The sequence below is a fragment of the Tachypleus tridentatus genome, chromosome 7, assembly GCF_004210375.1.
Source record: "Tachypleus tridentatus isolate NWPU-2018 chromosome 7, ASM421037v1, whole genome shotgun sequence".
NCBI lineage: Eukaryota > Metazoa > Arthropoda > Merostomata > Xiphosura > Limulidae > Tachypleus > Tachypleus tridentatus.
Window position 1 is genome coordinate 12,987,907 of NC_134831.1, and position 25,399 is coordinate 13,013,305.

The following is a 25,399-nucleotide window of genomic DNA, read 5'->3' on the forward strand; positions in this document are numbered from 1 at the left end:
GTTGTACGTAATGTGAGATTACCGAAAAACTTTTGTATGCAGTACACACTGTTCCTTCAGCCTATAAAATACCGGGTTTTAAAAGTTTATTTCCACCACAAAGAAAGATGTCACGGCTGACGTAAGAAACCAGAGATCAGGGGTCGGGGTGCTAATGACAGGGATTACAACAGCCAGGGTCGCGGCACATTTTGGGGTGCACCTTCATGCACATCCGCACACAACAAGGATGTGTACAAATTGTTTGAATGAGAACAATGCGAATGTTCTGGACTGGCCTCCATATGCGCCCGATATGAATCCCATTGAGCATATTTGGGACACTCTGGATTAGCGCATCCGTCATCGGGATCCTGCTCCCAGCTCTCTCGCTGAACTATGTGCAGCACTTCTGGCCAAGTGGGACATCATCCCCCATAGGCAAATTGGCCTATGGTGACGTCTATGCCACGCAGGATCCAGGTTCTTCTGGCAGCGATTGGAGGACATACCCGTTATTAGTGTTCTGGACGTTGCAATCCTGATTAAACTGTTTGTGTGCACTTTCTAATCAAATTTGAATACTGTGTAATGCAAAGACATGATAATTTCATGATATATACATCCAAAACTCTTCTGTTTAACGTATTAAAATTGTTTAACTGTATGTACGCTGTTGCATTTTTAATGCCTCTCAGTATATTAGTGCATCCAATCGGTTTAAGATCACAAGGTTAACAGAAATTTTCCTAACATGTTATATGCAAAACATTTATTAAGAAATGCAAACAAACTAAGCAGGCGATTTCCAATTATAAGTATTTGATGTCCGAAAAGATAAAAAATAGAAAATTATGATTTCTTGACTTTCACCAAGATCTTTAAGTATGGGTAATGATGCCAAAAATACAATATACGCAATTTACATTTCTTTTTTTTTTTAATTCTGTACAAAGCTACTCGTGGATTATCTCCACTAGCTCTCCTAAAATTTGAGATGATAGATTACAGGAAATACCGTTAAATGAAAACAGTCAACGCCAACTCTTGAGCTAGCCTTTATGAATAAATGATTGGGAATGAATATCGCATTACGTCACCTCGTGGCTTTATGGGTCAGAACGTAAGGAGGTGGGTTTCAATCCCTAGCCACCAGGCCCTTACTAACCAAGTAAGAGTACAGGTGTACTTATTATCGACGATTAGCTAACTATTTGTTCAACTAATGCCCATACCTGTTTAGAAATGTAATGTTGTTAAAATTACACAGGGATAACATTTATAAACAGTGTTAATATATATAAACAAGTTATCACAGCTGCTGTTTATATAAAGCACATTCTACAGATTCATATAAGATCATGTTAAATAAAAAACAAATCTGAATTGTTCTCGTACTTCACGAGATGACGTCAGGTATCATTGGTAAACAAAATAATCAAAACCCTCACATTTATAACTATTAAAAAATTGTGAAAAAGCAAATTTGTAGACACTGTGGAACAACATATTTTTAATTAAATACTGCTTATAATTATTCGGGGGAAAGTAACTTATCTGTTGTGCCTATCTAAGTGCGATTACTTAAGATTAAAAATACCTAAAAATAAAAACCCAGTGAATTCAATAACAAATATTTTTATATACAGAAGATAGTAACAAAATTTAGAATTTTTTTTTCGCTGATCTCAAATTACTTAGTAAATATTCTTTAAATATTTGAAGAGTAAAACATAATTACACAAAAGAAATGAAACTCTAAGTAATATTTCAGAGTAACTAATGCATTCTTTTATCATAAAAAATTTCTTTTAAGGATACTACTGGGAAGTAATTTTGGTGTTACTTTCAAAATGTAAATGTTAATTGGGCACTTTATTACAAGTAAACAGAAAAGAACAGTTTTTTGGTTTTCTTTCCAATGTTGAAACTACATTCACTGCTGAATTTCTTTACAAGACACAGTTGTACATGCACAGATAGATATAGAATTAGGTAAAAGTTACTAAACACTTGGTACTTGATCTGGTGGTTGGTAAAAAGAGTAGTTCAAGAGTTGGCAGTGAGTGGCAATGACTACTTGCCTTCCCTCTGGTCTTTCATTTCTAAATTAGGGATCTCTAAGCCCAAATATCCCTTGTGCAGCTTTTTTCAAACCAAACCAAACTTAATCTGGGTGCTTGATGGAATTTACAGATTGATTAATCATCGAGCTAATAATCAGTTACACCCAACTAATCTATTGTTTGCACATAGGAGTTGGAATACCTGAAAATAGTAACAATCGGTAACATTAATTTTAATTAATTGGCCATTTTCACAAGACGATTAATTAAACTGACCAACCTTACTTGAATTAATTAAAAATAATGATAATGAGAAATAATAATAGTGATATTTTGACTATTTGGATAGTTGTTGTAATCAAAAACAGCAATTTTGATAAGTTTGTTGTTTTTTGACAGTGATGAATTTAATCTGTACTTTTGGTTAATCAATTATTTTATGAGATGTCAGTTGTTATATTGATTTATTGCTCAACTCTAGTTTGGTATTAATGAAAAGATTATGAAACTAATTATTGTTTAGTTAAGTGCAACAGCTAGAAATTGAACTGTTCTAAAGAAAACAATATAGTTGCTTTTGCTAAACCATATGTATATAAAGAGTAAATAATTACAATATATGTTTGTTTTTCTTGTACAATGTTGAAATTAATTTATTCTTGAATTTCTTTACAAAACAGATTTCCAAATAAGTGTTGCATATGTTTTATATGTACCTTAGCTATGCTGCTGATAACTTCCATAGAATCTTTATACATCATCAGAACAAAGTGCATAAAACATATTTCAAAAATATGTGCTGTCTGTGTAAGTTGGATAATGCATTACAGTTATTTTAATCTTTAAAATAAAGAACAGTTCGGTGAAGAAAAGGGAAGATTCGAGTTTTCTATTACACACATACACACAGAAAGAGAGAGAAATAACAGGAAGACAAAACAACAATAATTGGTTTCCACATATAGCTCAGTATTTAACAGATTTTGATGACTGACTAGGTCTTGAGAGTCATTATTATATTCAACTAATTGATCACTATTCGTACATGAGACATAGAATAATCAAAGACAGTAATAACATTATTATAGGTTAGTTGATCAGTTGCACAACTTTGATCCTAATTTTAATCAATCCGTTATTTTAAGCAATACTAATCAATGTAATTGATGCTCTTAGGTAATCTGTTAACTGAGTCTGTTTCCTACTCTATTTCCATATATGAAAATATAAATGAAACAGATAGCTCAATCTTTGGTTAGTGAGAGATTATTTTTATCATTAAATCTCATAAGTAAAAAGAGTATTTTATGATGTAATCAGTTCCACAGCCTAAATTCTATACAGCAACATATTTTTACTTTCTAAATAATTAAAAGTCATACAAAAACTATTTTCTAATATTCTGAGGCTGTAAAGTAGTTATTATGATATGGCAGTGGTTCCATCAAAAGGCAAGGAAAATGAACTTATGAAATATATAATTTGTCAAACCAAAGAATGATTTCTGTTGTTTATTTATAAACCTATGTATATAAAGAGGGTCTTGACAAATCTGTGTGCCAAGTAGCCATGGAGACTAAAATTTTATTGTGGCATTTAGTATTTTCTCCCATTTCATTCATGCATAAGGAAATTAATCTAAATTAGTTCTGGACTCTTGGAAGTCAGGATCCAATTTTGCATTTTTTGGGTCCAAAACTGAACTTTCTTTCCAAGATTTTAATGGTGAATTCACCAGTTCTTCATGCTTTTCTAGGAATGAAGCACTGCAGTTGCACAACACCTTACTAATTTTGCAACATTTGATTTCTTATTTCAATTCCACCAATCAGTGCACATGTTTATATTCAAATGGAGCCAAAGGTAGTTAGTTCAGGCAATACTATCAAGTGGATGTTGCCATCATGTGATTGTTAATATGCACACATTGCTGTGAAAGTAAATAAACAGAGCCTCATTTCCTTGTACAAATAATTGTAAAGTTAGGTTAGGCACACCAAAAAACCTTTGCTTTTCATTGTACAGTGTTGTAGTGATGAGAAGATTAGGCCTATTCTGAACCAACCTGCTTGGCCTATTAATATCACAGTAATTATTTTTATTTTACCTTCATTCATTGCAAGAATCCACCTAATTAAAAGTTATTTTGTCTACTATTGTAATAATTCCATATATTGAAGTTTAATAATAAACCATTTGTTTTTTAGTGTAAAACTGTGTGTCTCATACCATAAACATTCAAACAACTCAAAATATATTCCACAAATTTTCTACGTTTGACCTGGCTCCTAAATATGAAAATATTTGTCGAGGCTTAAGTTAGACCCACTTAAAATACATAAATTTAAAAAAAAATGTTGAACTGTTTTATCTAGAAATTCACATTTTGCAAGTTAAAAAGCCTGGAAGTCTGATAAAAAATTCAGAGTAAAAGACAACTATACAATTGATCAAAGTTAAACCATGAATAAAAAAATAGCATTTCTCAAAACTAAACTGTTAGATAAAAAGACCAACAAAATTGTACAAGATACAAGTTTTAATTTTTAAAATAGGCCCAAGATTTTCAAGGAATTAAAGTATTTTTCAGGATCACTGAATTTATATTGATGATGGAAGAAAGAGTTCATGTTCTTGGCAACTAGTGGTTGAGTTGCAGGCCAAAACATTCATCTTCATTATACAAAGTACTGACACACAGATCAGTGTCTTTAAATATCCTACATGACACTAATTCCTCCCATGATGTTTACTGGACGATTTTTGTACTGTTTAGATATAGTATCTTCAATCTGGTTAAAAAAGAAATCAAAGACTGAGTTAAACAATAACTTGGAAACATTAAACAAGTCTGAACCAACACTGTTAGTTTTAACACTTAAAACATAAAATTGACTACAATTCATTTCAGATCATTTAAAAACTGATTACAAATTTTTCAAGAGGGTTATTAATCAACAATTTGATTTTGGAAAAAATAACTAGTGCTAGTGACATTTCAATACTTGACTAGCTTTTGGCATTTAAACTATAACTTTGTAAGTTTTAAATTGCACATATACATAGACAAAATTTTATAAAATCTTTTTCACTTGTCTCCATTACAACTTTGTTGTGACGAGTTCTCGTACTGAACGAAAAGCTAATTATTATGCAGCAATTTCTGGATGACAAAATGGGCAAGTTAAAAGCAATGTGGGGAAGAAAAGAGCATTTAAACTTGTTTAATTAACAATTTTTAAGCCACCTGAGTTTCTAATATTTTGGCATCTAAACCATAACTTGATCTTGGTAACACTTAATAGTTTTAACTTTTCTGTAAATCATGTTGTTACAATTCAGTGGCTTAGTGCCTACTTATAGGTGTTAAGCCTTAACTCAATAATAAAACTCCTAACACTTATTAGTTTCTAACCACAGTGAGTAATTTTGGTGTTCAGGTCTGTAGAATTAACAAACAGCAAAAAAATCTAATAACTGTGAGACAAGTATTAGTAAAACCATTAAAAAGGGCATAATATATAATACATAAAATAATAACAAACTGACTTTCTCGTTCCACAACAAAAATGATGTTAGTCAAAATCATGAGCTGAAACAAGACTGATAACATAGCAGAAACTTTGGATAAATATCCGTAACAGCATTTTGCAAGGTGTCTATATAACATTTATGCACTATGCAAGCAAAATCTTTTGATTCATTTTTCTCCAAATACACCAGTGTTCACACCACAGGTAGGTTACTAATTCACAATTTGCATATTACGATCCAAATTAAACATTCCTGTTTATGGCAGTGGCCAATTTTAAACAGAATACGATATAAGTGCCACCCATATCTGATTACAGGTCATAAGAATCTGAAAGGTATATATATCATCACTTGCTTTATGGCCTGACACTACTAATGTTCACTAAGAAACTAAAGAGATTGAAAATGTTAAAATGTTTTAATAACACTCATGTTTAGACTTAGGCTATGCCTGTTAAACATAAAGGTACCTGAAAAATATACAAGTGAAAGAGTTCAGTTGAAAAACATTATAACAAAGTATATGCTATCTATAACTTAGGGAAATGACAAATTATATAATGAAAACTAATCAGCTGAAAACTACAGTGCCCGATAAAATACATTAAAAAATACAATATACGTACAAAATACTGTTTTACCATTTTTATGCTTACATTAAATATCATATTCTACAAATGTTCATACAATACATCCTGATACTGGAATGTTAACCCACTTGTCCATAAGCTTTCTGTTAGCAGACAATACAATACAAAACTGTACTTTCAGATTAATTTATTAATTAATTAAAAGAAACATAGAGATGATTTTTCAGTAAAAAGGTGTACTCAATTTTAAAGTTGAAATTTGCAACTTTTGAATTAGAACAGTTTTTGTTATACAGAACCTGTATACAGTAACAGAACCTACAGTTATGTTCAAAAGTTCAAACCCTAAATTTTCTGTGTCCTGCTGATAATTAGGTAACATAAATTTACCCATAGCCTGCAGTTATCTTCCAAAATATTTCAAGAAGAAAAAAATATTAAGACAGTGTGGATTAATAATCTTAATCAAACATTTTGTGAAAATAAAATCATGACTTTAATGCCATTCAACACATGAACTATAAAAGATTTTTAGAGAACAAAGAAAAAACAATGACCTGTTTTTGAAGAACTTTTGTCTTCTGGATGATAAGGTCAAGTTTTGGCTCTAATTGTCTCTGGTCTTCTAGTGTTGTTTTTCTCCTCTCCATTACTGCCTGCCTTGACAGTTCCATCTTCTCAGACTGCTCCAGCTTCTGTCTAAGGGATTCTGTTAAGCGGTCAACGTACCTAGATGTTCAGAAGAGAAAACAGGTACAATACTGTTTTGTTTCTTCTATTTCCACTTCAGACACCTTAACATACTAAATAACTACATATTGCAGTGTCTGAAGATTACTGAACAGTTGGACAAATGTGATAAGTGAATCGAACTTACCAAATTTGAGACAAAAATAGATGTAAACACAAAACTTTAGTGGATAAAAAAAAAGAAAGGTTTGTTGATTTATAAGCAGTAAATTCTATGCCAACACATACTTAGGGGAGTCACTGATAAGACACAGATGTTTCATTCTCACATTAGTCATTTGGGTCAGAATATCTGTGACCATGTCTAACATTCTCTGGATTTCATCAGCTGTTTGCAGCTGAACAGTAGCAGGTGCCTCTTGAAACTGACTGGACAACAGTACATCTCCTTCCGTCATCATCTCTACAATTCTTTGTGACAGAAATCCTTTGAGCTTTAACAAGAAATATTAAGTGTAATATTAAAAAAACAATCCATTTTTAATATTTTTAAAAGACTCAGTAAACACAGATTTAGTAACAAACACAAATATCTTTACTCTTCAGTTTGAAATAAAACAAGTTTGTAATAATGAAAGTTTTTAATATTAATTTATAACTGGCAAAACTTAGCATGTATTTCTCTGCTATTACTATGAATAAAAACTCTTTACAACTTATTACAAATACTCTTATATAGCATCAGTGTACTGTACTGTTGTGTTCCAAAGCTTATTGAAAAACAGATTTGTGATAATGTCTAAAACATAAGAGGTGTGCATTAATTGGGATATTGTGGGTTTTGATGACAGGAGAGGAAACCAGATAAATGTTTATATAAAACTCAATAGAAATACTTCAAATATGGAGAGTGAAAATGAAGTTCAGATGCATCTATTACTGCATTAAGTATATTTCACAAAAGTGACTTGACTGAAAACTACAAATATTGAGAGTGAAAATGGAGTTCAAATGAATACATTACTGTGTTAAAAATATTTCACAACAGTGACTTCACTGAAAACTTCTACAAATAGAGTGAAAATGGAGTTCATTCAGATGCAGTTCTTACTGTATGAGATATATTTCATGACAAACTAGAGTGAAAACTCCTATAAATGTGAAGAATGTAATGGAATTTAGATGCAGCTTCAGGTTTCAGCATCAACCACTCTTTATTAAACTAGTTCTAATTCTTATCACAAGAGGGATACAACAACTTTAAGGAGAGATGATATAATTTAAACATTACTTATTGTTGTCAATTCCACACTTCTTTAACTTTTGATTTTTACTGTACACACTTGAGCACATTTGTTAGAAGTTTACTGTTATAATTTATAAGTGCTCTAAAAATTTAATTGGAAAATATGGTTGAAAATACCACGTTAAATAGTAAATTATTTCAACACTACTGTAACAAAACATGAAGAATGGCTAAATTACATCACAATAATAAACTTGAATTGTTTATACTAAGTTATATACATGTTCATAAAACTACTCTTCAAACATGTAACTAGAATGAGCTTTCCTTGTGCAGTTTAAACTAGTTTTAAGATTTCAAAATTATGCACGTGTAAAAGTTCATGTGTTTATATAAATTTTCATGTTACAAAAGCCAACTTTTTAAACTCTTTTTTTTTTCTTTATTTGCAGTTGTGGATATAACAGACGTCTTTTTAAGATCAGGCTTGTTACTCACTACTTATAATTAAAACAACTATGCATTAATCAGTTCCTTCATGAAAACAGGATAATAAAGAATGCAAATTAACCTGCAACAATTTTTACATTCCACATTTGTTACACTTTGATATAAATCTGTCTGTTTGGAATTTCGTACAAAGCTACACAATGGATATCTACACTAGCCTTCCCTAATTTAGTAGTGTAAGATAAGAGGGAAGGTAACTAGTCATCACCACCCACCACCAACTCTTGGGCCACTCTTTTACCAATAAATAGTGGGATTGATGGTCGCATTATAATTCCCCCCCATGGCAGAAAGAGCAAGCATATTTGGTGTGACGGGGATCCGAATCTACAACCCTCAGATTACGAGTCGAGTGCCTTAACAACCTAGCCATGCAGGGCCTGATACAATTCTAATTAGTGCATTTAGTATAATATAAGTATAATGTGTTTAGTTGTTTTTCACTCACAGTGAAGCTATATTTATATATTTCTTATTTACCCTTAGCCAGGTCTATGTTACTGATGAAGAGTGGAATTATTCTAAAGCTTATAAATCAGTAACAACTAATGAAGTGTACGATAGAATGAGTTTCACGTTTACTTTTATTGTTATAATATAAAGTCACAAGACACTTTCTACACACCACATTGCTTTCCTTTTTAATATATAAAACAAAATTAACTGCAAAACCTGTACTCTGAACCATCAATAACAGTGTCATCACTTTATATATCAGATATAGGAAAGGATTTCAAATTATAGCAAAGCAATTATGACTATTTGACACAGTTACTAATTTTAAAGTAATGACCAGAGGGAAAGCAGCTGGTCAGCAAATTATCATAACACAAGGATAAAAATTAAATAATTATTTTGAATATTTAAAAATTTAAGCCATACCTCCATCAGTTCATTGAGAAAGAGACCTCGAGTTTCAAGATTATCTAGCAAAGAGAGAGCGTCACTTCCACGAGCAACTCGCACACTATCTAGAAAGTTAAGATACACATATTGAATAAACACACAAAAAAGTTAAGAACAAAACATTTTAGGCTTCACAGTAAATCAAATGTCAGGTAAATAATATCAATGCTTTAATGATGTATCATATCTTACAACATTTTGACTTTATCCCATAGATCTGTGTTAGTATAAGACCCATGAGATAAAACACAAAATAATAATGAGGTTTACACTCAGATTTAGTTCTCAAAGTTAAACATAATGTAATTAACCTGGGTAATGTTAGGAACACTACCAGCTGCACAGGAGACTTCAGTGGTATGGCCATTCCAAAACACTTGATTACTCTCCAAAGGTGCCAAACTGAATTCAAAGAAAATGTGTGTTGAGTTGGCTTATATTATGATAGTCCTTAAAGACAGCAGGAAGTCTCAACACAGTTTCTTTTTTTATAGATGAACACTGGCTTTAGCATTATTGAAAAAGAAATATATTTGTAGCCTTTGAAATATAACATTTGCAGAGTGACAAGCATATCAAACTTTATATATATATATATATGTATGTGTGTTACATAGATCTAGACAAACACACAAACTGTAAGAAGCCTAACTGATGAAATGAATTAAGAAAACATCTCATCACTAAAATTATAACAAAAACCTGATGTCATTATATAAAACAGTAAGATCACTGCTTTGATAGAGTAATGTTATCACTTGATAAGCATACAAACTTAGCAATGTGTAGTTCAGGAAATCATAATATACAAAAAACACTTGAGAAAATTAAAATTGTGTAGGAGAAAAGTTTAACAGATGCTACTCCTACTTTAGAGATCTGTTTCACCACAAGGAATTTTTTTTTGCAAAACAGAATTAAAACTCTAGTTATAAAAGTAAGAAAATTAGATTTAGTAGTTGATATATAGCATGTGATCTCAACGATAATGTAATTGCAATAAGAACAGCAGAAGAACAGTAGCAATAAATTACCAGATTTCAATATACTGACACTTAGAAAAAAGTTAATAGCATACCTTGTAACTGCAATGAAAACGTAGGATTAATGACTTTGAAAAATAGAAATATCATTGTAAGACAAATTTGATTAATCCCTAAACGGTAGCCAACATCAACTGATGCTGCTAACTACAACATTCCCACTGTTTAAGAGTTAACAATACATGCATAATGTTTGTTTTTGGTTTAAAAACTAAAGCCACTGAATTCAGGCAAAACAATATACCATGTTCTAAAAATGATGTCTGACAAGATCATTAAAAACATTCTATATTTATACTGAGTGACTTTCACATCTTTTTTGGAAAAGTTGTACCTCCACCTCCTTCATCTGCGACATTTTCCGAGACTTCTGCCAGATATGAAACCCCAGAGGTCTCCACACTAATCTCCCAGTTGATTTCTCCTCCATCATCTAGAGAAATAGCTTGCTCTCCATCGTCAAAATCAATCTACAGTGTGTTTCATAAAATAGCAGAAAAATAATTGTTCAGCAAAAGAAGTAGCAATAAATAATCAGATTTTAATATACTGACACTTAGAAAAAAGTTAATGGCATACCTTGATAAAAACAAAAAACATTTAAAATAAGCAAAACAGTGCTAAACTACTATTTTCAAAACTTAAAAAAAAGAAAGTTTATAATACCATATGTTTCTCTTCATCATCTACACTTGTAATAATTTATATGTATAAGCTGCAATTATGTTTGTAATTAAGTTGAGTGTTTAGAGTTTGGTCCACAACTCTTCAAGATAAAAAGACTAAATTTATTTACTTTTGTCACCTAAGTTTTCAGTATATCAATAATTTAGAAATTTGGGTTTATTACCTCTTTAGTGAACCAGAGGTGTGCATCTAACATCCTATGATTTATTTCTTACTCCTCATAGTGAAAGTCCTTAACCAAAATACATTAAACTTAGAACAAAGGTTTTTTTTTGTTAATTTCACAGAAAGCTATACAAAAGCCATCTGCACTAGCATCTCTAAAGAAGTGAAAAACTAGAGGGAAGACAGATAGCCATCACAACCTCCCATCAACTCTTGGGCTTTTACCAAGGAATAATGGGATTGACTGTCACATCATAACACCCCCCCCCTAGACTTACTGCTGTACTAGCGGGGGGGGGATTTACAGATGGGACTTACAGCTGTGAAAACCAATAAGAACATTGTTTACAGGTGAGACTCACGTGTGAAATCAGTAAGAACACTGTTTACAGATGACACATACAGCTGTGAAAACCAATAAGAACACTGTTTACAGGTGAAACTCAGAGCTGTGAAATCAGTGAGAACATTGTTTACAGGTGAGACTTGGAGCTCTATAAGTTTGAACTTGTTATTCATTTTCTTTGTGAATTACATGAAATCAATGTTACAAAATGACAAAATATCAGTTCTATAATATTTTTTGTTGAAATAAAGTTTGAAATTTGATATTCACATACACACGTGTCTGACACTGAAAGGTTTTCTGCAGTCCAAAAAAAGTTAATGCAAATGAAACATTGTCAAAAGCTTAAAACAGACTTGACCTTATAAACCTTAACAATGTAACTAATCATAAACTTAATGATAAGCATACAAATGTATTAAGAATACTACATCTGGGCATTAGTGAAACCTACCTTGTCCACGTGAACGAAGTCACCATTTAGGGTACTTGAACTCTGGTCATCACCAAAATCTATGCCATCTGAACCAAAGTCAATCTGTAAAAAATTGAAACAACGGTATAGAAAAAATCAGAATAAGACTGTTGCTAAACGATGTATTATTTTACAATTAGTTTATATGACACAATTAAGTTTCCTTCATAGAATTCCTAGTTTTAGTTTTAGCCTTTAGGTTAATAGACCTTAAAGTATAACAATTCATACATCTTATTTCACATATCTACATGGTACTCCCAGATTAGAGGAATAATCAAACACAGATAAATTACTCTCAAATGATGAGAGGATCAAAATATTTAGTTTGATGGGGCATTAATTGAAAAATAAGTAAAGAGATGAAGTAAACAAGTTTGATGAACACAACTAAGTACTATGTGTTTTCATGTTGCATAATTACCTTATGCATCTACTGACTTAAAAGGAGAGACTGATTTAAAGTACAATTTAACCAAAACAAATTTGAAATAACCCTGTTAGCACAGGCTTGGTCTCAGGGACTAACTTCATCACAAGTAAATTAGTAAGTGTATGTTCACTAAATTTGGCAGATTATTAATAAAGACTATAATACTTTCAAACACAAAATATTAGATTTTTTATTAAGCAGGTTGGGAACTGAAATAAGATTTTCTGTGAGACGTCGCACTGCTTAAAGAATATTGATGCATTATTGACCAATACAACAAATTCTCATTGCCATATGTAGTCTTTACCAACCGGACACCGATATGTCTGCGAACTTTGAACACTAAAACTAGGGACATTTACGTCCCCGTTGCTAGGGACATTCTCAATACTGCTTATGCCCCCATTGCTAGAGACATTTTAAACACTGCTTATACCCCCGTTGCTAGGAACACTCGTGACACTTTTTATGCCCCCGTTGCTAGGGTCATTATCAACACTGCTTATGCCCCAGTTTCTAGGGACATTTACGCCCTCGTTCCTAGAGACCTTATCAACACTGCTTATGCTCCCGTTTATCTCCTGCATTTTATATTTTTGCATGTTTCTTATCCAATATGCAAAGTAATTTTCATTTAGATTAAAAATATTTTTATGCATTAGGAAGTTCACATGCAAAATCCTTATAATGTCCCAGATAGTTTTATCAAACTTTTCTAAAAAGAAAACTTTATTTTATGTTATTTTCACTAACAAATCATTGTATGGGTTCAGTTGATTCAACAGATTTCATAACTACCATATCAATAAACTGTCTTTTTCATTCTAGGATGACAATAAATTACAAAATGAAAACATAAATGTTTAGACTAAATAGCTTAAAATCTCATAACATTATGCATTTATTATTTTTATTACATTGACCTTACAGCTGTGCCTGGCTAACAATACAGAAGTTACAATGATATAGTCCATGTGCACTCATGTTACCATATCCAATAATGTAAAGCTCAACATTAATTTTTACAAAGTGTCTTATATTGGCTGTATGTTATTGAACTTGTATTTTGTAAAATACAGTCATTTTTCAATTATTATGTTATTGTATTTATATATAGATTATTACTATTTACAAACAAGTTCATAAATTTATTCTTCTTTAAACAGAACAAAAAGTAAATAAATAAAGCAAACAATTATTTCTTCTAGTTACGACATTTGTATTGAATCAGATACATCTACTCCATGACACACTAAGTAACCTCCCCGAATGGGCTACATCTTGGGCTTCACTTAGCACATCATGTCTTCTCTTTTCAATAGACCAACAGTGTGAGGTTCTTAAAAAAGATGCAAAATATAGGCTAGAATTTTTACATGTTTGATAAGTTTTAAAATTCATCACTGTTTGAACTAATGTTATGAGCATTGAATGTATAATAAGTGTCAGCTACTTTATTTACTGAAAATCACCACTCACCTGATCATCAGGTACACAAGACGACTGACCATTGTCCATGTCAAGGGGAACTTTTGGTTGTGACCCTTCTATTACTTCTGGGACTGTTCCTGTTCTCCATTCATAAGTTGTTGTATTTCCTTTCTCAGTTAAGTGACTGATCAGTGGCAGGCAGATTTGGTTTATATCATCTCTATATATATACAAATTTACAAGTTACATAACAGCCAATAACTTAACACAGTGTTACTCATTAAACAAATAAAAAGTAGTCCAATTTTATACAATGTATTTGAATTTTTTTTATGTTACAATTATTAGGCATGATACAAAATATTAAAACCATGCTAAACATATACAAACAATAAATCAACAAGATGAAATAAGAAATGTATATATGGCATAAGCATCAATAACACATATTAAAACTAACCTTTTTAGTGTAAAATTAAGAAACTCAATGTAGTATTTCCTGGCAGAATTCAAGTCCTTCATTCTTTCAGTTACTCTAGAGAAAGTGTCAGGCAAGTCATTCAGAAGAGACAACAATTCTTTTCGAATATTCACTCCCTGGAATACATAACAATTGAAATATTTTGTTTAAAAGTTAAATATCTCAAACATTTTATGTAAAGTAAGATAAACACACAATTTCTTTGCAAAATGGTAGATTTTCTTCAGCCAGTTTTTAATGAAGGTTTAACATACCTCTATTCCAAGTTGTTTGCACGTTTCATAGAATTTTTCCTTCATTTGTATAGCATTCTTTGCATATTCCTCTTCTTTACGAATACACTCCTGAAAAAAAATGCAACAAGAGATGTAAGAACATCTCTTGATCACCTATTCATTGCTTATCTCACAAACTGAAATGTCATGTTTTTATCTCGTGAACCACAACTGGAATTCATGTTTATTTCATGAACTGAAACCAAAATGTTGAGTGTTTGTCTCATGAACCTGCATGTTAATCTTTCTATCTTTTTATAAATACTTTAACCATGACACTAAATACCACGGATTTAATCACAAATCTGTTATTTTTTTGCTCGGTAAATGACAGCAAGTCACAATTCTTATTGTCAACATCAAACATGAGCCAGGATACATCTTACTGAAAAATGCTGATGATGCTAACTGAACTAGAAATTTCAAGAAAAGGCACAAGGGTTGTGAAAAACATTGAAAACTATTATTTGCATATATCTAATTAAACAGATGATACATGACTTGTATAAACTAGCAGTCTTATTAGCACAAAGCATTACACTAAAATAAAACAATCAGTCATTATAAACGTTTTTTTGTATGTTAAACAAATTTGCACCTATACAAGTCACAAGTCCTCTTCTATACAAGATATTTATCCTAGGCTACAAAATTGGTTAACTGCACAAAAATGACACACAGTGAAAACATTATAGGAACAAACAGGCAATAAACTAGCTCAATTTAATGTGTTTTAGCTTATCAGATAGATTATCATTAACTTGTGGTCAAAGCAAGCAATCTTTATTGTTCAGAAAAAAAGAAAAAAAACAAGTTGCAAACATGGCTAATTCAATATACTGTCCTTATTTTGTTATTTATAATGATTAGAATGCACTGACTCATCAAGAGAATGCCCTCATTTTTAATTAATATTTTTGTATCTCACTGCTACCTCCTTGTCTGACTAGCTTAGGACATTTTGGCTTAGTCCTAACTCCAAATATACCAGGCAGGCTACCAAAGCAAAATAATCATAATAATTAATAACACAAAATATGTAAATAAGAATAAAGCCAAAAATAAATGAGATACATATATGTATTAATCACTAATGTCTATGAAATTAGCATTGAGGAAATAAAAATAAAAAAAGAGTTCAATAACTCACAAATCACATAAAAACTAGTGGTTACCCCAAATTTCGAAATTCTTCTTTCTTTATCAACAAAAATAGGCTGAGGATTTTAAAAACATGTTTGTTACTGTGCAGTATGTTATAAGGATAATAAACACTGTATCGAACAGATGTTAATTGTTGTAACTTCATTCAGAGATAGGCCTAGTATGTTAATTAAAACTAACAGAAAGCATACTGAAATGAAAATGGAATTATCTGAAACCTGAGATGAAGTTTCTACAAATTATGTAATTTCTGTTAAATATCTTATTTTTAAATGTGATATTTGTATAAAATCTTGGCTTTGAATTTTCAAAGAGATTTCTTTGTAAGATGTTTATTGAGGAAAAGTTAAAAATGCTTACTTTTATTGTATATTTCAATTTCTGATTTATGTATCTCTCTCTGGATTTTTGTAAAGCTTTCCAAAAAGGTTTTACTTCATAACACTGTTAATTTTGTTCTGATTCAAAATACAGTGCATGGCCATAAAATTAAAATAAATTTTAAACCTAAATTATAAGCAATTTGACAATTTTTCATTTGTTAATCAGAATATGTACGTTAATACATATTTGATAAGATTAAATATTTTTCATATTCTCATATATATCAGAAAGCTACAAAACTTTTTTTATAAAACAGATTACGTCAAAAGGAAGGATAGGATGTATTTTACAGCAGACTCAAACTTAGATGAAATATAATTAAACACAGTTTTACAGATTGAGACAAAAAACAAACATCCAATACTGAGGCAAAAATCTTAAGATGAGTCATTATGTAATGTAACCTGATTTTTCGAGGTTCCAGTAGAAGACCATAATTGCACTTGGGGTACATCATCTAACCAATTCAACCTCAACTTTGCCAATGTCACATACTTAGAAGAATAGAAAGAAAAAAAAAAACAGCATATATTGGTGCTCTAGCTCACAAAATCCTACATCTTTACCACCTTTCACTGCCAGCAACCATGTGTGGGAAGGTGATTGTTCACAGAACATAAATAAGAATTGTGACAGGTTTACAACCATCCTTCCTCCTGGCAACAGATTTCCAGCCTAAACGTTTACCACTTTCTTCCAATCTCTACACAAGTTTCATTTTAAATATAAGGTTTGCTTTCTAATCACCCTGTAAACATAAACAGATAAACACCTTAAGAACTTACTTGATCAAAATTAAATTAATGACTTAGTACTAATAAGTAAACTATTAATGATGTAAATTACACAGTGCATACCAATTCTCTGAATATAACCATCATGTTATGAGGATACATCAAACTATAGATTGGCTTTGTAGACATGAGAAAAGATTAACAGAATTTTCTTAATTTCATGAATTACACATTTTATTACTAGTGAGCAAAATACTTAAAAAACATCAAAACACCATTACACAAAGTAATAGATGCAAAACACTTCAACATACACTAGTAAGTGGACCATTAAGAATAGTCCACATGTGTAGCTAAACCTAGAACTTGTATTCTTTGTAGCAGGGAAAAACTGAATCTCACCTCCTGTGTTTGTTGACATTTACCAATTTGTTTCTTCAGTGATGGAACTTCGTAGTTAACATTTCTGATTAGTAATTGAGCTGCTTCAGCTACAAAATAGAAAAAAATAAAAAAATTACAAACTCAAAAAACAACTGGTACAAAACATAACAGAATTAAAAGGCAGTGTTATCAGACAGTCTTAAGTTACGTTAGAAAAAGATATTTTACAAATTATACATTATAAAACAATAGACAAACATAACAAAGGCATAACACTGATTATGTTTGTGAGAATTAATAAAAAAAAAGACTAATGGTGCTTTAAGCAAATGCAAACTATTCTTTCTATTTTCATGTTTAAATTTCATATAATAAAGTATCTAATTCAGTGCTTACAATTTAAAAATATTCATACAAGTTTTAATTATATCACATTACATTTCTGTTATGTTTGAAACTGTTTCTGATAACATACCTATCCAATTAGCAGCACATGCAAAGAACAGCACAAATTTTATGCTTGGTGCTTTATTATAGACTTATTATTTTTCCTAAGAGCTTTTGGAATATGTTTGAAAAATCTGTAACACTCAAAAGATAAACACATCACCTAGGAAGACATTATCCTTTTCATAGAGTTTTACTATTTCCTGCCAGTCTTTCATTCGTTGAGAGGAATATCGACCAAATATGTTCTTTGAATCAGCTTCTGTTTCTTTAAGAAGTTCAACAATTTGTAGGCAATGAAAGTAATTTATGTCTGAAAGGTAAAAAAATTAAAGATGTAATTAGCATATGTACAACTGAATAAAATATATCTCATTACAAAACAACATATCACATTTAGAACCATTCATGAACTTCCTACACTGTAATAGGTTTTCGAACAGCCAGTAACTACTTTCTGTGAATGTTCTATGCCATTAAGAAAAACTGTGATGAAACTCATGAGCACATTAATTATATATAGAGGGCCTAGCATGACCAGGTGGTTAGGGCGCTTGACTCACAATCCAATGATCATGGATTTGAACCCCTATCATACCAATTACGCTTGCCCTTTCAGCCATGGGGGCATGATAATGTGATGGTCAATCACACTATTCATTGGTAAGAGAGTAGCCCAAGAGTTGGCAGTGGGTGATGACTAGCTGCCTTCCCTCTAGTCTTACACTGCTAAATTAGGGATGACTAGCACAGAACCAAACTATTTGAAGGCAAATGTGATAAGCAGTGACAAAGGATAAATATTCATACTTTACTTTATAAATCTGTATTTATTTAAACTGACAAATTGTATGTGTTTTAATAAACAAAAATACATTTTCAAACAACTTAATGCATCTATTGTGGCATCAAATTTAAAACTGCCATGAATCCACTAAAGGGGTATTTTATCTTACTTTTTTTAAAGAAAAGGATGTTCTTGTTGTCAAGACAGTGGAAATAGAGTGAACTTAGTTTTTCAAAGACTTTTGATTAGGTGTCATAACAAAGGATAAGCTCAGAAAATCACTAAGTATGGGTTTGGTTTGTTTGGAATTTCTTGCAAAGCTACATGACGACTATCTGTGCTACCAATCCCAGATTTAGCAGTGAAAGAGTAGAGAGGTGGTAGCTAGTCACCATCATGTACCACCAACTCTTGAACTGTTCTTTTATCAAGAAATAGGACTGACTGATCCATAGTGCCCTCATGGATTTGAACTCATAACCTTCATATTTAAGAGTTAAGCACCCTATTCACTTGGCCATGCTGGCCCACAGGGGTTAAGGAAAAAACAGTTAATTTGGTTTGTATGGTGATGAGAAGGCAGAAAACACAACATTGTCATTAATGGAGTCTAGTCAAACTGGATTCTTCATACTAGGGTAATGTCTCAGAAGCCAGTGCTTGGGCTTTTTTCTTATTTCCATTTTCCCTGTGATATTGACAGGGGCATAATTACCAGTTTGTTGAAGACATTACCTACTGAATATTTTTAGCTGTACTGAGACTGTTGATGTATTAGCTCTTTTGCTATGGGCTCTGTATATTGTATAAATAAGTTCATCTACAAATTTGCATGTTAAGTATTTGCACTATAACTTTTGATACAGCATGGTATTTTCAGAAAATTTGATACATTTTTGTAAGTATTATAAGTATTTTGTACATAAAAAATTTGATTTTCTAGAGATAACTTTACTAAAGATTTGTTTGAAAATATAGTCTCTTTCATTACTAGTCTGAGTGCAAAGTGATTTCACGTTATAATTGAAAAAAACTGTTCTTTGTCCCAAAAATTTCAAATGTTATTTCTGTAATCTCTAAAACCTCCTAAATTCATTTCAAATGTTTGTTTTCAGTAAGACACTATATTTTATGCTGTTTTCTATACTCTAACTATGAGAGGTCTGTCACTTGACCAACCTCGTAACCATCATAAATAAATTAGGAAATAAATATAAGTTATGCTTTCTTCATACTAAAATGACTACATATTATCACATAAAAATACAGATGCTTAGTCTAAGCAGCTTAAGTCTCATAACACTATATATTTACACACACACATGCATATAAGAAAGGAATTGATAATTTCCTGAAAAGTAGGTTTAAATTTTCATTTTTTCCAATGGTGGGTGTGCAAGGTTATTGGTATTTCTTGTTGTCCATATGTTATGTAGCAGGTGAATACTTAAACATTCATGCCAGTATTGTATGTCTTGGTCTAATTTTCACATGTTACTGATATTAATAATCTCATTAATGTAGAAATAGTCAGAAAATTATTCAATCTGAGAAATAACGGTAATGAAAAATTGTAGTTAAAACAACAATTGTTGTTTGGTATTAAGCACAGATAGCCTTTGGTAAAGCTTTGTGGACTTGTACTGCTAGAAACTGGGGGGGGGGGGCATTAAGACAGTAAACTGTTAACATAGAAAGAGGAGGAGCATCTACAATTCTTTTAAGCCTATACAAACATTCATTGTCATGGTTAGCAATCTATGTGACCAACAAAGTCTAATTATCAATTAGTTTTACATCTTTTTCATTAATTAATAACTAGTTTATGTCCCACATTTTGGTTGCCAGTCTTTCATCATCTACAGGAAAGTACTGAAAAGATCTATGTTTGTGGCAGCAATGGCTAGGACTTGATATTATGTCTTCTTCAATTGAAGATTAGTGCACTACCCACTTGTCTGGATAACTAATTAATAACTAAACTTAAGTGACAGTATGAAGTATTAATCATGACAATGATTTGACATTTGATTGCTATTACTTTACCACAAGTACTTACAGAATCAACAACTGCATTTTTATAATATATATTTAATGCAAAAACATAACATTTACACATGACAGAAATAACAAAGATGTAAAAAACATGTAAAATAAAACCAGGAACAAAAATTATATCAGAATGGTTGTAATTTCATCAATTGAATCAAATCCTCAGTCCCAGTAAATGCAGTTATGCCCAGTTACAAAACCAACAAAATGTTTGAACAAATTTCTAAAATATTGGTACAAAGGATATTGAAAAATATTCCTTACATGTTCCAGCAAGAAGTTCAGTGATCTCTTCTACAGCTGGCATATCCTGGATTGCATTATTGATTTTTTCCCGAACTCTAAGAATATTGTCTTGCCATTCCTGTTTACAGACACGCCTGCTTATTAGCCAATCTAGAGGGAAAACATGGTATACTTGTCATGGTTTATTATTATATACATACTCATGTATTCATTCTACCTGATCAATAAGTCTTCACCTATTTCTTATTCCATGTGTCATCATGATAAAGAAATAGTTTGGTTAGCTATTAGGTCTGGATCTTAGTTTCATTAATTATCCCTACTAGGTTACTCTTTTGTTGTTGTTGTGACTCAGAATCTCCCACATCAAAATAAAAACCTTAAAACCCGAAAATTTGGCCCCAAACACTGAAAAATCTGAATAAAAGTGAAGGGTTACACAAAAATTTATCTCGGTGCTCAGTAGGTATGTGTGTCCAAGTAGAATACCAGAACTGTTTAATGTTTATATTTCCTAATAATTTTTTTTTTTTTTAATTTCACTACATTACATGCAAGAATAAATTCCAGAACTTGTAACTACTACTATACATCTGCAATTTCTATTTGTACAGCAAAGCATTTAGCATGAACAATTTTTTCAAAAGGTAAGGGAATGGATTGCCTTCAGGTATGGTGAATTTATTAAATTTAAGGGAGTTTGACAGAAAGCTTAATAAATCTCAATGAGAAGACTTGTTTTTAGGTTTATTTTAGAAAATGGGTCCATCTAGATTGACCAATAGACCCCTTGTTGTCCTAACATTTTATATGAAGCTTACTTTATTACTGTAAAAAAGAAGTGGTTCTCAAAGTATATAGCATGACATCAGGCAAGAAAATTAACATTTATGACAAAAGTAAAAAAAAAACATTCTTATGATGGTAAAGTTGACAATGAAGATTTTGATTAACACAGTTCTGATACTTGTAACACAAAGTCCTCCAGATGTCATTCAGTGTTTACAAGCATTTTAAAAAATTGAGGCAAGGATTTCTAGAAATAAATTGATATCTTAATCTCATCAATTTTCCAGTAAGAATAACCTTATACTAAATTTTTCAGACAGTTTTCTACCATTTATTTTTAAGGTTGATGGGATATTTCCTCCAAATTAAAAAACATAATACTTTGCTGGATGTCAATGTATTTTTTCTAATTAGCCTTAGACATTATCGAATTAGAAAAAAAGTTAAAAGTACTCAAATCTTCAGAGTACATCATGCCTAAATGAATGTTTCCAATGGTTTTTTAATGGTACTAAAAAAACGACATATAAATATATATTCAGTTCATAAGAAAACAAGTGGTGCTTACCAAGTAGTCTGTTGGTGTGGATGTCAATAGGCAATTCCTGCTCTTTTTGGAGCTAAAAGAAATAACCAAAACTTAATGATCAAGTGTTATTACATATTTAGGTTTGATTGATTTGGTTGTATTTATATTTTCTGCATAAAAATAGCAAAATAAATTCATAGATTTTGTATGGAAACAAGTTTTTCTTTGGAGAGTTGAACCCCTATAGTTTAGTTAGTATAAAATTACATTAAAAAATGAAAATCTTCAGCTGCTATATTAGGTTATTTCCATCTTACATAGGACAGTGATCACTTACTCTCTATCCTTTCAAAATTAAATACGACCAGCAATGAAGGAAACTTTGAGTTAATAAGATAGAATATTGTAACATCATGAAATTTCTTAGTGTGACTAAGTTATTAAATATAAGTGCAGATTAATAAAAACTTTAATAGCAATCACTTCAACCTCTGATAATGAAAAGTTCACCTGCATTATATAACTCTTTAAAGCTATAACACAGTTTGCATCAAGAAGTGTTGAAATGAAGTCTTCTGTTGATTTATTAGGACTTGCAGCACATACTCAGAATGTAACAGGATAGATCCTAGTCAGTGACAGAAGTATTTGTATTTTTTGTCAGATTGTTCAGGCAGAGTACACTTGAATGGGCAGCAACTGCCTGTTGTAAAAAAAACACAAGCACAAAGGATGACATTTTGAAAGTAAGTTCTGCTTCAAATGAGCAGAAAAATCAAGTACATCCAACACATGTGAGAACTCAAAATTAACACTAAATAAACTACAGGTTAGTATGCATTTTTACTAGTAAAATCTAGAAACTTTTTCCAAAATAATTGCTAGTACACATATCAGAAAGACGACTTACAGATTCTTAATGCTAAGTATCGACACACTGGCAAAACTCATATTTCAGTAACATATACCTCAAGAGTTAGTAAAGGTTACTATAACTGTTATTAAAAACCCATTCTGTTTGCCAATACCAGCTTAGTGTTGTGACTCTCATTTGAGATACTTCAGGTAAGTAAGAGAAAATGGGGATAGCGAGAATACAGCTTCGTCTAGTTCAATTGTTTGCTCAAATGATTACCACCCCACCAGAAGTAAGGCAAGAAATACTATGTGCAAGTGGTTGCTAGCTAGAATGTGTTGGTAATAATGAAAAAGAAATCATGGTGATTTATTTTTTATATATTGCTCTTAATATTTTCTTGATTAACACATATGTTAAGCCTACTGGCTTCTAATGCTTTATCAACTTTAAGCATTTATTTAAACTGTAACTTTTAACAATATCTTTAGTATATGATAGTCATTAGGAATGGAGTACTATGGACTCCATTGGTGCTTACAGCTTGGATAACCAGTTCCCACCCAAATCCAGCATCTTCTAACTTTTGTGAAAAAGTTAAAATAAACACTGCTACATATAATTTAGTTTTAATATAAAAAACATATTTGGAAACTTGAGAAAGATAATTTTATATACATAAAAAGGATATATATACATATTAAGTAATGTTCAGCATACAATATAATGAATTATGCCACATTTCAGTTTGTAAAATACTACTAGTACTGTTGCTAATGGCAGTCCCAAACTTGTTAGTGGAAGAACAAAAAACTAATGACCATTTGCCAATGTTTTCAAAGTTAAGGTTGAGGCATGTATGTAGAACTACAAAATGATGTTCAAGTAATTATAGCTTATCACAATCAAATGTAAACAACTTATACTTTAGAGTTTTATGAAATTAGTTTAATTTCTCAAAAATTATTTCTGCTTTGTGTCACCACTTTTCACAAAGACTTTAATAATAATGTAATTATACTACACAAGTCCATTTTTACAACTTTTTTCAGTTGATAACTTCTAAGTAATTTAATTCTATAGTGTAACAACAACATTATTGAAAGACATGCCATTTTCAAATCATTTTTTGATTAAATATCATACATTTAGTTTCAGCTTACAGAATTCCCCCACAATCCACAAAGTAGCAGAGCAGAAGTCTTCAAGTTCATGGTATTCTGTCTCAAGACATAAGATTAAGTAGTAATTGACAGCGACACGATATTGATACTGCAACCATATGGTTATTTATGAGGAAACTTGTGAGACAAGGTGTTGGTTGGTTGGTTAGTGTTAACACCAAATAAAGATGTACTTCACATGATAGAATATTAAATCATATTCAATGAAACCATTATGAAACCTTAGCTTCTTTTCTTTTTTTTAATCATTACCAGTAACACTACTACTGGTACTAACTGTGGTGACTACGGTACAGTAGAGATTAGTGACAACTCAACCACAGCTTCTTTATAGTTAGTTATAGTCTATAATATTACTATTACTCAGTTAATAACATTCAACAAGGAAGAAATAAATTACACGAAAAACACAGCTTTATCTATTTAAATTTTAAAAGCTTCATATTCACACCAGTAACGTTACAAAAAAGATAAAAACCATGCATATTACACACACCTTTCAAGAAAGGGGCACACAAAATAAAATACCAAAACCTGAAATAAAATTATGTAATTTAAAACACGTCGACGTTGCAGACAGAAACAGTGAAATAATGTAGCGCCATCTCTAAAACATTGAATCCTTGTAGTGTTCAAATACTTTTCATGGGGGGTTGGGGATTTAATGATATTTTACGTAAGCTTTATTAGAAATAAACAGATAATAATGCAGTCAGCTTTCTCACGTGTAAATATAGTTTGTTACATGCTGTTTAATTTGTTTTCATATAAGTTTGATTCAGATTACCTCAAGTGCTATACTATGTTTCTTCATGACTGTATGTTTATTCATTTTAGTTTTTATAAAATAAATATTCCAATATTCTTTGGCGAAAACAGAAAAACAAAATGTTTATGCTGAATACAGTGGTATCAGTTTCTTGAAGAAATGTATATGAACGTAAGTAATGCGGATAACATTTCAAAAATTAACGTCAAAATGCAAT

General features: G+C 31.0%; 1 protein-coding gene across 5 annotated transcripts; it reads right to left on the reverse strand.

The window, feature by feature from the left end:
* Positions 1-4,569: 4,569 nt before the first annotated feature.
* Positions 4,570-25,047, reverse strand: LOC143255138 (CDK5 regulatory subunit-associated protein 3). 5 transcript variants are annotated; one of them, XM_076510341.1, is made up of 16 exons: positions 24,910-25,017; positions 24,376-24,449; positions 22,884-23,076; positions 22,413-22,464; positions 21,074-21,205; positions 18,134-18,283; positions 17,542-17,630; positions 14,837-14,926; positions 14,562-14,698; positions 14,150-14,321; positions 12,217-12,300; positions 10,899-11,034; positions 9,498-9,586; positions 7,148-7,353; positions 6,727-6,898; positions 4,570-4,837 (listed from the first exon to the last, which is right to left on the reverse strand). In XM_076510341.1, the coding sequence occupies exons 3-16, from the start codon at positions 22,887-22,889 to the stop codon at positions 4,766-4,768; spliced, it is 1,587 nt and encodes a 528-aa protein (XP_076366456.1). In that variant the 5' UTR covers positions 22,890-23,076; positions 24,376-24,449; positions 24,910-25,017; the 3' UTR covers positions 4,570-4,765. The 5 variants fall into 5 exon arrangements, with proteins under 5 accessions (XP_076366456.1, XP_076366457.1, XP_076366455.1 ...); XM_076510342.1 differs by having other exon boundaries at positions 24,393-24,449; positions 24,910-25,001; XM_076510340.1 differs by lacking the exon at positions 24,376-24,449 and having other exon boundaries at positions 24,910-25,047.
* Between the last annotated feature and the right edge of the window lie 352 nt (positions 25,048-25,399).

Coding starts and splice junctions, on each gene's coding strand:
- LOC143255138 (XM_076510339.1), bottom strand. CDS start 22,889: ATGCAGGTGAACTTTTCATTATCAGAG. Junction 22,465..22,862: donor TGAACTTTTCATTATCAGAG/GTTGAAGTGATT, acceptor TATTTCTTTTAG/CTCCAAAAAGAGCAGGAATT. Junction 21,206..22,412: donor CCACACCAACAGACTACTTG/GTAAGCACCACT, acceptor TTTTCCCTCTAG/ATTGGCTAATAAGCAGGCGT.